At 40.5% G+C, this 14,878-nt stretch overlaps 1 protein-coding gene across 1 annotated transcript in view; it reads right to left on the bottom strand.

Moving 5' to 3' along the window:
* Positions 1-14,838, bottom strand: part of PIGX (phosphatidylinositol glycan anchor biosynthesis class X) — a 28,005-nt gene extending 13,167 nt beyond the window's left edge. The window contains exons 1-4 of the mRNA XM_073625617.1: positions 14,761-14,838; positions 10,816-10,944; positions 6,770-6,833; positions 4,291-4,432 (exon numbers count right to left, since the gene is read on the bottom strand). Of these exons, the coding sequence (XP_073481718.1) occupies positions 4,291-4,432; positions 6,770-6,833; positions 10,816-10,882 (273 nt within the window). The 5' untranslated portion in view covers positions 10,883-10,944; positions 14,761-14,838. The remainder of the gene's footprint in view (positions 1-4,290; positions 4,433-6,769; positions 6,834-10,815; positions 10,945-14,760) is intronic.
* Between the last annotated feature and the right edge of the window lie 40 nt (positions 14,839-14,878).

Here is a 14,878-nt window from a genome sequence, read left to right as displayed (position 1 = left end):
CCAGGATCCCAGCTGTGTTCACTGGACAGGTAAGTGTTCAGTATTTGTAGCTGCTTTTATTTATTTTTGGCTGGACTGAAGATCCTCTTTAACCTATTATCATTTTTGATAATGCAAGTGTATATCACAGTTACACTATTAAGGAGATGCAGACACAGATAAATACTGCAGCCTGAAGGTGCCAGTCTTCATCTGTAGGCTAAAAGTTGTTATTTTCATCAGAGAGACAAAGCTGACATAGTGGTCACGTGGTCAAGAACCACTCTAATGAGAGCCCTGGCTGTTAGTGACAGTAGGGATTGCCAGCAGCATAAGGTACAGTATACATAAATGCATAAAAAAAAAAAAAAAAAAAAATGTGTCTAGTGTGACAGGTACAAATCATGATTTGGTATTATAGAGACTGATTGTGAGCTTGGACGCACATGTAAAAAAATTATGAGATTAATAAAAGAAAGCTTTATAGCTGAAGATCTGATCTATTAAACAATAAATTGTAGCAGAACCAATAAACTGTCTGTAAACCTTCATCTCTTCTCCTGGAATTTTGACCAGGGCAAATACACATGTACTCCCTATAAAAAAACAATAACATGCTCCACCTTCAGTGTTGCGACCAACATTAGGGCCGGTTCACACAGGGGCAACCCGACTTACAGCGTGACTATGCAAGGCGATCTGCACAATACTTCAGCGGTGGCTTGCAAAATGACTTCTGCATAGAAATCAATGCAAGTCGCCCTGAAGGCGTCCCAAAGTAGTACAGGAACCTTTGTCGAAGCAACTTGAGTCGCTCCTATTGAAACGGTTCCCTAGTACAGAACAGAGCGCGTCTTGTCAAGTGGCTAAGTCGCCTGACAAGTCGCCCCTGTGTGAACTGGCACTCAGAATCTGCTAAATCACTCACCAGAAATAATAGCTGATAATAAACCATCAAATGCACATTTGTATGCACGTTAGAAAGGAAGAAGGGAACTCATAATGTAAAACCATTAAAACCTTTTATTCAATAAAAAACAACCCTATCCACTTACACAATTCACCCCTGGAGGATGTCAGTCGCCAAAACGCATAGGGCGGGGCCTTTGATGTGACGTCACCATGCACCCCTGGTCCGGACTCACTGTCAGAGGATGCTACTGGAGATGTGCTGGTAAATCGAATTGCACTGTAGCAGGTTTATATTGTGTAAGTAGAGGGGGTTGTTTTTTTATTGAATAAAAAGGTTTTAATGATTTTATGCTATGAGTTCCTTTATTCTTTTCTAACATCCTTTTTTTGGAGTATGGAGTTTATGGTTGATGGATGATCATCTAAGACAGTTGTAAGGAAAGATTCGCTGGTCCCTGAGAATTACATGTGTATACAAATGTGCATTTGCTGGTTTATCAGCCATTATTTCTAGTGAGTGATTTAGCAGGTTCTGGTGGTGGTTGCAACGCTGAAGGTGGAGCATGTTCTCTGCTTTCTTGGAGATGGGATCTTTATCAGTTTTCTTAATCTTGAATGCAGACTTTTGAAGATTTTTTTGAGTGCAAGAGACACTATATGACTGAAGTTATTATATGAATTTTTTTGTTTTTATATCATATTTATGATATGATGATTGTTTTTTTCAACCCCATATTTCTATGGATATATGAGCGTGTTTTTTCTGTATGGATTGTTTCATATTACTATATAAAATGGTAATAGAGCTGTCTGCATGAAGTGACTAGATTTGATGGTATTCACATCGCACAGATAGCTGCTGCGTCAAAATTTATTGGTTATATATATATATATAGCTTTTTTTCCTTTTTGTAGCGCATGTTTTATCAAATTGTTTACATTGTAATCACTGATGAAAATGGCAAAAAACACATTTTCTTTAAATATTATTTGAGGCAGTTACATGACTGCAATCCTCCTCCACCTTGCAGGGCCCAGGTGGGTGGCACTAAGATGCAGTGCAGACTGCTGATCAGTATGATTTCAGTGAGGTTCTATGCAAGAGAGAGGTGGGAGAGCACCATGTGAGTCAGCAAAGCTTTCTTCATATCACTGTGGGGAGCATGCGCACCACAGCTGTAATGCTTACCAGGCTACAGCAACCTGTTGACAGCATTGACAGCCTGAAGTGGGAAGCTGAACAAATTGGCAGAACCAACAAGCATTTATTACTCATATTAAATGTATTTGGAAAGAACTTTTGGGGTATAATATAAGCACTAATAAAAAAATATATATTTTAAATTGTTTAATTGAGTGAAAATATTAAAGGAAACTTGTTCTGAGAAAAGAAATCTGATACTAATGCTGAATTGATGCCAACTAGAAAATACAATGTAATACAGCTGGAATAGCAATTTGATCTGAAAATGCCATTCCATCGTAGTTCTCTACTGGCTTCCATTTCTATTTAAGAATTGGATCCTGCTGAGCTTTCTGGCTGCAGAGAAGTAATGGAGGATGGGTTTCGGAAAAAAAAACATGCCCCATCCGCATAGTAACACCCATCATATTCTCTGGAAATGCTGCTGGGGATATAGGCAAATTTAAATACAAAGTTTTGAACATTACTGGTAATAAATACAAGTCAATGTATACAGTGGGGCAAATTCTGTAAGTTTGCCCACTTACAAAAAAATTACGGGTCTATAATTTTTATCATTGGTGTATTTTAAATGATAGAGACAGAATATCAACCAAAAATCCTGAAAAAACACATGATACAAATGTTATAAATTAGGGTTGCAGGTCAGTGAGTAAAATAAGCATTTGATCCCCAAGCAAAACATGACTTAGTATTTGGTGGAGAAACCCTTGGTGGCAAGCACAGAGGTAAGACGTTTCTTGTAGTTGGTGACCAGGTTTGCACACATCTCAGGAGGGATTTTGTTCCACTCTTCTTTACAGATCTTCTCTAAATCTTTAAGGTTTCTTGGCTGTCTCTTGGCAACTTGAAGTTTCAGCTCCCTCCATAAATTTTCTATAGAATTAAGGTCTGGAGACTGACTAGGCCACTCCATGACCTTAATGTGCTTCTTCTTGAGCCATTCCTTTGTTGCCTTGGCAGTATGTTTTGGGTCACTGTCATGCTGGAAGACCCATCCACAACCCATCTTCAGTGTTCTGCCTGAGGGAAGAAGGTTCTCATCCAAGATTTTACAATACATGGCCCTGTCCATTGGCCCCTCAATGCAGCAAAGTCGGTCTGTACCTTTAGCAGAGAAACAGCCTCAAAGCATAATGTTTCCACCTCCGTGCTTGACTGTAGGGATGGTGTTCTTAGGGTCATAGTAAGCATTTTTCTTCCTCCAAACACAGCTAGCCGAGTTAATGCCAAAGAGATCAATTTTGGTCTAATCTGACCACAGCACTTTCTCCCAATCCTTCTCTGAATCATTTAGATGTTCATTGGCAAACTTCAAAAGGGCCTGTACATGTGCCTTCTTGAGGAAGGGGACCTTGCGGGCACTGCAGGAATTCAATACATGGCGGCGTATTGTGTTACCAATGGTTTGTTTGGTGAATGTGGTCTCAACTACCTTGAGATCATTCACAAGCTCCTTCCGTGTAGTTCTGGGCTGGTCCCTCACTTTTCTCATGATTATAATTACCCCATGAGGTGAAATCTTGGATGTAGCTCCAGACCAATGGCGATTGATGGTTATTTTGTATTTCTTCCATTTGCAAATAATCACTCCAACAGTTGTCTCCTTCTCACCAAGCTTCTTGCGGATGGTCTTGTAGCCCATTCCAGCCTTGTGCAGGTCTACAATCTTGTCTCTGACATCCTTTGCCAGCTCTTTGGTCTTTCCCCGTGATGCTGAGGTGTGAATGGAAGAAAGAAATTCTGTGGACAGGTGTCTTTTATACACATAACGAGTTGTCCTTATGAGCACCTTCTTAAATTGACAGGACTAATATGTGTACTACATGAGCACATTAGCCAGTCTGTGGGAGCCAGAATTATTGTTGGTTGGTAGGGGATTAAATACTTATTTTTCTCACTGAACTGCAACTAATTTTATAATATTTGTATCGTGTTTTTTTCTGGATTTTTGGTTGATATTCTGTCTCTATCATTTAAAATACACCTATGATAAAAATTATAGACCCTTCATTTCTTTGTAAGTGGGCAAACTTACACAATCTGCAGGGGATCAAAAAATAATTTTCCCCATTTCCCCATTGTAACTGGGCCTCAAAAAATAAACAGTTAACGTTATTGCGGTGGCTACATATCAACTTTAACATTTGCAGGTTTCATTAGACACACTGTAATTAGATCAACCATGTGGATACCTCTACAAGATGGTGCTGCTGTAGAGAGGAAATCTGAAACGGATCCATAAATAGTCCAGATGGCATGGTCTCATTGAGCAAAATTCTGCAGCTGTCCACCTGCTCCACAAAGTCCTGAATACTCACTCTGGTTACTAAATCCCTAATAACATGAACAGGAAAGTATATTAAAATGTTTGCATGCAATATGATTGCTAAAGCATAACAATGAAATATAGTGTATTAATAAGTTACATCAAGAGGATCAGAAAAAAAATTAAAAGAGCTTCAAGATATAATACCTTGGCAAAAATATTTTTATTTGGCTTTTCTACATTGCATGTACTACATTTTGCTTAAAGGGTAACTCCACTTTTGTGGGAAAAAAAACAAATAAAAAATAATAATATAGCATATACAATTGCGACTCAAGTCATATTGTAACTGAATGTTATTAAAAATGACTTTTCCTTTTCAATCTGCAGCTCTGTAATTTTCTGTAAAGTGTAGTGCAATATGGCTACCTGGCGGTGTTCTGTACACAGAATGTGTACAGAATGCCCCCCCCATAAAACATAATTTCCTGCTTGTTTGGTTGGTTCATTGATTTTCCCAGTCTAAACTAAGATACAAGTCAGATATTAGGCATCCCCTGCAAAAAAAAAAAAAAAATCATTTTTGGTGAGATACTCCCAATAGGAAAAAACAGGATGCAGATCCTGCAATTTTCCTCATTAATGCCCTGCAGGTGCAGCAGCTGGTTGATAATTATAAAACCACTCCCATTAGGTTCACTTTCCACATGGACACAGACAAACATACAGGGATTTCTTCAGAATAACAAAAGGTAGGAATCTGCAACAAAGTTTGTTAAAATCCTTGTTATGCACATAGATCACCCAGAGGGGAAGGTTTTTTTTCTCAACAAAAGTGAAGTTACTCTTTAAAGCAGTAGTAAACCACGGCAGTTTAACCACTTCCATACCGGGCCTATTTTGGCACTCCTCTCCTACATGTAAAAATCATAAGTTTTTTGCTAGAAAACTACTCAGAACCCCCAAACATTATATATGTTTTTTAGCAGACACCCTAGGGAATAAAATGGCAGTCATAGCAACTTTATGTCGCACAGTATTTTTTGGAAAAAAAAAAAACAATTTCATGAATTCAAAAATAACAAAACAGTAAAGTTAGCCTAATTTTTTTGTATAATGTGAAAGATGATGTTACGCCAAGTAAATAGATACCCAACATGTCACACTTTAAAATTGCGAACAGTCATGGAATGGCGGCAAACTGCGGTACTTAGTCTCCATAGGCGACGCTTTTAAACTTTTTACAGGTTACATGTTTAGAGCTACAGAGGAGGTCTAGTGCTAGAATTTTTGCTCTCGCTCTAACACATGCGGTGATACCTCATGTGTGGTTTAACCACTTGCCGTCCGCGCTTTAGCCGAATGACTGCCGCAACGCGGACCTGAATTTCCGGGAGGCCGTCATATGACAGCCTCCCCTTTGCACGCATCCTGCAGGGCGCTCGCTGTGATCATCGAGTCAGTGAGACTCGGGTGATCACAGATCCGAGTAAGGGGCCAGTCCCGGCCCCTTACCACGTGATCAGCTGTCAGCCAATGACATAGAATGCATGAAGGGAAAAAACCTTCAGCCTTTACAACCACTTTAAGAGGCTACGCTTAGAAATCTATTGAGTTTCCTTTATATTTTGGTCACATAGTAACTCATCTAAAAAACCTTTAAAAAAGGTTAAATTTTCCAAGGTTACATTTCTCAAAAAATAAATTAGAATAGCCTGTATGAAGAAAATACAGAACACCAAAAGTGTTGGTCCTGGTCTGGTCCAGGAGGCAACCACAAAAACTGCTAAGAGGCAGATGTCTCTCCTGAGACCAGATGTGGTCATCTATTTTTCCTAATTTCTTGCAAAAAACATTATATTATAAACCTTCCTACCTTTTTATTAGGGACAGAGAGAGAAGAACGCATGAGCAGGTGTACTGCATGCTTAGTCTACACAGAAATACCCCTATAGACATATTCCTTTTTATACACACGGCTTCACAACAACATCAAATACAGAGCTGCTGATAACTTTACAAGAATCTAAGATAGTTTCCTAAAGGCCCAAACACAATAAGATCTGAAAATCGTACAAAAAATACCGCTTTCAAAGCGACCGTATGGTAATCTGATCGCTAGTACACGTATTTCATTCCAAAATTCAAAATTATCCGAAGAGACAAACACAAAAAATTTCTAGTACGATACCAGATCGTACGATTATCGTTTAAACAGTACAGTTTTCTTCCGAAAATACAATGCAACACATTATATCACTTCCGAATTTTTATTCTGTCATATGAGAATTTTCAAATTTTAGTAATCTCTTCATTTTCGATATAGAGACTAGCATGCGATCATTCGTCCGATAATCTCATTGTGTGTACCAGGCTTAAGGTTAAAGCAAGTAGAGAAAAATTACCTGTGAAATCCTTCTTTCAAAATCTCTCTCTCAACTTTCAGCTGAGGACATGAATACTCTGCACCTAAATGTAAACAAAGTTGCAATACAAATACATGAGTTATACTAAATACACAGCAGCCTTTTCTCTGTCTACTGTACCACTCTAATTAGTGTACCCTCCAATCAAACATGAAAAAAAAAAAAAATCACTCGAGGAGCACAGCCAACCTGAATAGCTTTAGTCATCACAGCATTTATCAGGTATAGCTGGCTGATCTGTTCAGCCCTGAAGGTTTTATCCCCTTCATGACCAGGGCATTTTTTGCTATTCAGCACTGCACTACTTTAACTGGCAATTGCGCGGTCACGCAATACTGTACGCAAATGACATTTTTTTCACACAAATACAGCTTTCTTTTGGTGGTATTCGATCACTACTGTGCTTTTTATTTTTTGCGATATAAACAAAAAAAAAAAAATCAATAATCAAATTTCATCATATATTTAGGCCAAAATGTATTCTGCTACATGTCCCAATAAGTGTATATTAATTGGTTTGTGTGAAAGTTATAGCATCTACAAAAGATGGGATATACAGTATATTTGAAAATTGATCAGTCCTAATCTACATAGTAGGCGAGGTTGAAAAAAGAAGTCCATCAAGTCCAACCTATATGTGTGATTATATGTCAGTATTACATTGTATATCCCTGTATGTTGTGGTCGATCGGGTGCTTAACTAATAGTTTTTTTAAATTATCAATGCTCCCAGCTGAGACCACCACCTGTGGAAGAGAATTCCACATCCTTACCGCTCTTACAGTAAAGAACCCTCTGCGCAGTTTAAGGTTAAACCGCTTATCTTCTAATTTTAGTGAATGGCCGCGTGTCTTATTAAATTCCCTTTCGCAGAAAAGTTTTATCCCTATTGTGGGGTCACCAGTACGGTATTTGTACATTGAAATCATATCCCCTCTCAAGCGTCTCTTCTCCAGAGAGAATAAGTTCAGTGCTCGCAACCTTTCCCTTATAACTAATATCCTCCAGACTATTAGTTTTGTTGCCCTTCTCTGGACTCTCTCCAGTTCCAGCAAATTCTTCCTGAGGACTGGTGCCCAGAACTGCACAGCATACTCCAGGTGTGGCCGGACCAGAGTCTTGTAGAGTGGGAGAATTACTGCTTTATCTCTGGAGTTGATCCCTTTTTTAATGCATGCCAATATTCTGTTTGCTTTGTTAGCAGCAGCTTGGCATTGCATGCCATTGCTGAGCCTATCATCTACTAGGACCCCCAGGTCCTTTTCCATCCTAGATTCCCCCAGAGGTTCTCCCCCCAGTGAGTAGATTGCATTCATATTTTTGCCACCCAAATACATTATTTTACATTTTTCTACATTAACTACTTCAGCCCCAGGAGGATTTACCCCCTTCCTGACTGAGCCCTTTTTTGCGATATGGCACTGTGATGCTTTAACTGGCCGTGCGACGTTGTACCCTAACAAAATTGACAGAATTTTTTTCCCCATAAATAGAACTTTCTTTTGGTGGTATTTGATCACCTCTGCGGTTTTTATTTTTTGCGCTATAAACAAAAAAAGACGGAACATTTTGAAAAAAAAAAAGCAATATTTTTTGCTATAATAAATATCCCCAAAAAATATATAAAAAAAAATACATTTCTTTCTCAGTTTAGGCCGATATGTATTCTGCTACATATTTTTGGGGGAAAAAACCGCAATAAGCGTATATTGATTGGTTTGCGCAAAAGTTATCGCGTCCACAAAATAGAGGATAAATTTATGGCATTTTTAGTATTATTTCTTTTTTCTTTTTAGATTTTTATTGTGACTGCGACATTGCGGTTGACAGATCGGATACGTTTGACACTATTTTGGGACCATTGGCATTTATACAGCGATCAGTGCTATAAAAATGTCACTGGCAGGGAAGGGGTTAAACACTGGGGGGGCGACCAAGGGGTTGCGTTTTTTCCCTGGGTGTGTTCTAACTGTAGGGGGGATGGGCTCACTAGACAATGACAGAGTTCACTGCTCCCGATCACTTGGAGCAGTAGATCCCTGTCATGTTGCTAGGCAGAACAGGTAAATGCCTTGTTTGCATAGGCATCTCCCCCGTTCTGCCTCTCCATGTCATGATCCCGGGCCACCTGCAGACATCGAGTCTAGTTTGTGGGGGGGGAACCTCTGTCATCAGGTACAATACAGAGACATTAACCCTGTGCTTTACACTGAGGAGACTGGAGTGTGACCCTGCTGCAAGCCTATCTCATTTCTTGGGGCCCCTAAAATGCCAGGATAGTACAAATACCCCCCAAATGAAAATCAGCTGAAAAACATCTCTCAGAACCCACTAGTGTTTTTTTTTTTTCTTACTGCTCAAAACTGCTGATAACAGCCTATGTGTGCATGGACACTGGACGTCTGACGTTTTTACAGCAGATGTTTTTGGCTGTAGAGGTTTGTTTCTATAGTCATTAAACTCTCCATCATGTTATCCCATGCACACATGGCTGTTATCGGCAGTTTTGGACTGTAGCGTTTTTGATAAACGTCGATAAATGTTCAAAAACGTCACTAACCAGCGGTTAACGTTTTTCATCAAAAAAATAAAAGAACACTAACACGGAAAAACGCTAATAAAACGCTATTGCAAAAACATTGAAAAACTCACTGCAAAGCTACTGACGTCTTTATAACATTATTTTAACGTCCAGTGTGCATGAGGCCTTAAAGTCATACACTTTAAATATATTGGGCCAAGATTATTTATATGAAGATTACAATTTAATTCACTTGCCCCCAATATTGCAGCATGCAAGATTATCACTCAGGTGAGAACAGGCCCCACTGATATAAAGGGAGCTTTAAATGACCATGTAGTGTATCTGCGAAAACTGTATCTGACTGAATTAGTTCTAAAATACTATAGTTCCTGCTTTAACCACTTCAGCCCCGGAGGATTTTACCCCCTTCCTGACCACAGCACTTTTTGTGATTCAGCACTGCGTCGCTTTAACTGACAATTGCGCGGTCGTGCGACATTATACCCATAGAGCTTTCTTTTGGGGGTATTTGATTGCCTCTGCGGTTTTTATTTTTTGTGCTATAAACAAAAAAAGAGCCACGATTTTGAAAAAAAACCGCAATATTTTTTACTTTTTGCAAAAAATATATACCCTTCAAAAATATATAAAAAAACATTTTTTTTCCTCAGTTTAGGCAGATATGTATTTAAAAAAAAAAAAAAAAAAAATCGCAATAAGCGTATATTGATTGGTGTGAGCAAAATTTATAGCGTCTACAAAATAGGGGATAGTTTTATGGCATTTTTATTATTTTTTTTTATTAGTAATGGCGGCGATCTGCGATTTTTATCAGGACTGCGACATTATGGCAGACACATCGGACATTTTTGACACTATTTTGGGACCATTGTCATTTATACAGTGATTAGTGCTATAAAAATGCATTGATTACTAAGTAAATGACACTGGCAGTGAAGGGGTTAACCACTAGGGGGCAGTGAAGGGGTTAAGTGTGTCCTAGGGAGTGATTCTAACTGTTAGGGGACTGGACTTCAACACACAGGACAGTGATCACCGCTCTCGATGAGAGAGCTGTGATCTCTGTCCTGTCTCTAGGCAGAACGGGGAAATGCTTTGTTCACAAAAGCATCTCCCCGTTCTTCCTCTCCGTGACATGATCGCGGGCACCCGGCAGACATCGAGTCCGCGCCACTGCTTCTTAAAGGGAACGTACCTGTACACCCTTTTGCCTACCAGCGCCAAGCTCCATTCTGCTGGCGAACATCGGCATGCACTGGCCGGCAAGCGGTTAAAAGGTAGGTTTTATCTTAATAAAATTAACCTAGCCAACTACCCTCAATGCCACTAAAAAACTAAACAGTACTACAGTATAGGCCTGAGATGCAGACCTAGGACAAGCCTATATAAGCTGCCCAAAGCTTTGGTGTGGCTTATCTGTAATTATTATTCTCTATGGCAGATGCCAATGTGTATGTGGAGCAAGTTATGCCCAACTTACCTGTACTGGCTGCTGAATGAATGGTAATCAGTAATATAGACACCACTGTGACTTGTAACTTTGACATGACGATAAAACAACAAAGTGTTATATTTCTTGGACAGGATGGATTGTCTATAGAGTTTTCACCTGTAAAACAAGTGATACATTAATAATTACTACTGTAAGTTCTAAAACTGTCAAATCCCTCAGAGTCTAAACAATACAGGTGGTCCCTGGGTTACAAACAAGTTAGGGTCTGTAGATTTGTTCATAAGTTGAATTTGTTTGGTCGGAACAGGTACAGTTTTTAAGTGTAGCTCCAAATCTATTTTTAAGCTTTTTGGATAACATAGGGAAGGGTTATCACCCCTGTAATGTTTGTTTTGCTGTCTGTGCCCCTGTTCAGAAGATTTCACCTCACTTTCTGTCCCTGTGACATTTGGATTTTGAAAATTTTGGGTTGTTGTGGAAACAAGGATTGGTGATAAAGCTTCAGTAGATGTACCTTTTTCCCATAATAACTCTTACAGGAGAGAATTTCCCTTCCTCTCACTTCCTATTGTCTCCCTCCGTTTGTAAGTCGGATGTTTGTAACTAGGGGACCGCCTGTACACCTTTTCAGTAACAAATCCATGTAATAAAAGTTAATATATAACTTCAATTGTTTTGCTTTATTTATTTTTATTTTCTTGAAAACTATATTTTGTAACAGCAAACAGTTTAAATAGCTATTTTACTTCCTACCAAATGCATCTAAAGGAATGGTCCAGGAAGAGTCAAACTTTGAATTCCACATCAGCTGCAAAGCTTAAATCTGGTCAGAGACATTAGAGTGTTGGCACAATCCTATCACCCTCAGATATCTTTGCCACCTAGTGCACCCCTAAACACGAATGCTCATATTGGGGGACTGTTTCTATTTAGAGGGATGGTGGAGGAGACACACTGTAGGCACCTCAGGGGTTTGAGAAGGCATGCTGGTGACATCTTAGGCCCAAGCTGGTCCTAATGCACTATTTACTTCAATGTGGCTGGGTTCACACATATGCGAATTGGATGCAGATTTTCCCCGCATCCAATTTGCATGAGAGGCAAGTGTTTAACGGCTCTCAATGGAGCCGGTGCACACATGTCTAGGGCAGCCGGGTCCGGATTAAAAAAGGGTCCTGTACGTTTTGGGGTCAGGTTCAGGTGCGAATTCAGGCTAAAATTTGGACCTAAACCGGTGTACAGGAACGCACCGCACCCCAGGCATGAACCCGCAGCTGCACATGTGTGAACCTGGCCTAATGGTTGCATTGTCTTCACGGCATACAGCGCTGTGTTCTGGTAGCGGGATAAGAACTTCCTATCCTGCTCCTGAAACAAAATCGATTCAGGCTGAGTGCTGCTCAGTCATTCACAGGAAGCTTTGTATTCTATAAATAAATACAAAGCTTCCTCTTGTTGCCTGTGATAGAGGCGGGCCGAAGACGCCACAAACTCTACTCTTAGCCAATCAGAGGAAGGTTTGAGTAGTACTCAGCCCAGCTCAATTATGTTCTGGGAGTGGGACAAGAAGTTCTCACTCTACTTCCAGAACACAGTGCTGTATACTGTATGTAGCTGAGGTTACACAGTTTATACAGTACTCACAGCTGCCGGAATTGTGAGTGAATAAAATACTGTATTTATTGGCGTATAACACACACTTTTTTCCCCTGAAAATAGGGGGGAAATTGCGGGTGCGTGTTATACGCCCACAGCGTACCTCGGAGGGGAAGGAGGTGGACAAGTACTGCCGGAAATCACCAAGCCGGAGAGGAGAGGAGATGACGGCTCGGTGATTTCCGGGCGGCACTCGTACGAGCCGAGTAAACAGATGATGGCTCTGTGATTTCCTGCGGAGAGATGCTGAGCTGCATTGATGGGGGAGATGGGCACAGATCAGGCTGTAGATGGGCACAGATCAGGCTGCACTGAAGCAGCATTGAGGCTGCCGATGGGCACTAATCAGGCTGCATTGATGCTCACTGACCATTATTTTGCTTCAAAGTGGTTTATTTAAAAATAAAGTTTTTTTTGCCAGAAACTTCCCTCTAAAATTGGGGTGCGTGTTATACGCCGATAAATAAGGTAGTTCATTTGGACCAGCTTGGTCATAACAAACTTCCGCCCACAAGGGTTAAAAGCTTATTATGTCTAGAGGAGAGATGAAGAGGCTCTGGCGGTCTCCTTCTCTGCCCGAAGCTCTAGTTTGTGGGGGGAACCTCTGTGTCATCAGGTACAATACAGAGACATTAAGCCTGTACTTTACACTGAGGAGGCTGGAGTGCGACCCTGCTGAAGCAAGAAGTAAGGTAAGTATTTACACCTTAGGGTCAGCATACACATTACAATCTGGCCATACTATTAACTTTAGCTTTACCAAAACTATGTAATATAAGGGACTTCCTAAACTATCTAACCAGGTCAGCCCTGGAACTATATAGTTTTTGGTAAATCTAAAGGATATTGTACAGTCAGTTTGTAATGTGTATGGTAAGCCTTATGCTAGGTACACACTATCAGATTTTTTTTTTTTGTTCAACCCAGCGGGCTGAACAAAAAAAAAAACTGAAGAGCTCAGGAGGAACTGCTGTACTAACTATCCGATGTTAGCACAACAATCTCCCCCACTGAGCTATTGTGTCCTGAAAGGGGGATGCCCCCTACCCTTCAGAACACATCGGTCAGCGCTCTCAAGTCATTGGCTAACAGTGATGATCGGAATGCGCTCGGCAGATGTTTTTCAAGCATGCTCTTTCGACAGAAGACAGACATTCAGCAGTCTTCTGTTGGACCAGCTGCAGTACACATGGGCCAAATGTTGGCCGGCTTTAAACTGGCCATAAACAGCTCAAATTTCAGTTGATTAATGAGAATTGGCCAAAATTTAAGTCATGGAAGGATGCCACTCGGTTTGACAAACCTTGACTGAGAAACTGACTGAACCAGATAGGAAAAAAAAAGTCAGCTGAACACAAGAGCCACTGCTGGGAGATTCCTCCATTCACACTGTTTAGCATTAAGGATGAGCTCCGGCGTGTTCGCACACTCCACGTGCTGAGCCCGCCAGGAAGTCAGCACTGCGCTGCGCTAATCACAGGCAGTGACACATTTCCCGATCTCTGCAGCCACACATGAGGACAATGTCTCACTGCCTGTGATTAGCACAGTGCCGACTTCCTGGCGGGCTCAGCACGTGGGCTGTGCGAATACGCCGGAGCTCATCCGTATTTAGCATGGATGGATGGGGGGGGTCTATGATAATCTATGATGGGAGAATCTATGTCTTGAAAGATCACATCAATATAATCTCATCATGACATATTTACTATCCTGGAATATAAGCCATTTCAGCAAATGAAATACAGAGTTTTGAAATATTAAAGTGTATAGTTTTTCATCTTGGATAGAACAGAGAATGTGTAAAATCTCTGCAAATTAAAAAGAAAAAAAATGTGTGCCCCATTGTAAAGATTAGCCTTCATTTTCTGCCCTTTAAGCACAAAAGGAAATGAGTGGAAACCTCAAAAGCGAGGAAAATCCTCTATTAGACAGCTGTCACCGGGGAAGAGTGTTCCCATTGGACGATTTCCTCTCTATTTCTGTTCTGGTGACAACTCTGGGTTTGAGTTCAGTGCCAGTGATAATTGTCCTTATGAAACAGAGAGGGGGACACACAGTAATAAAGTCCCTAAAAACCTGACAAGGGTTCTAACTCTATTAAAAAAAAAAAAACAGTCTGGTTTTAGACACCCTATAATCTAACTAAAAATACACTAGGGTTTACAGACAGGAAGCCACTAAACACAACATTCCCACATAAGAACTATAGTCTGTTAATGCCATTCATGTTTAAATCCATTTCCAGGGACACCATTCCCCCTGTTAGGGCCTGCCTGCCCCTTCCCAACCTATATCATCCCTCTCAGTACTGACCGCACGGCGTGTCTTTCTGCACTTCCGCCCTTCTCTGGGGTCCTCCTGACAGGAAACATGGAAAAGCCCTCTGTGCTGCCTGTCCCAAACAAACGTAAACCACGGTCTCCGAACTAAT

This window comes from Aquarana catesbeiana, linkage group LG04 (genome assembly GCF_042186555.1).
Source record: "Aquarana catesbeiana isolate 2022-GZ linkage group LG04, ASM4218655v1, whole genome shotgun sequence".
NCBI lineage: Eukaryota > Metazoa > Chordata > Amphibia > Anura > Ranidae > Aquarana > Aquarana catesbeiana.
The sequence above is the reverse complement of the archived record's forward strand: the minus strand, read 5'-3'. Positions and strand labels throughout refer to the sequence as shown.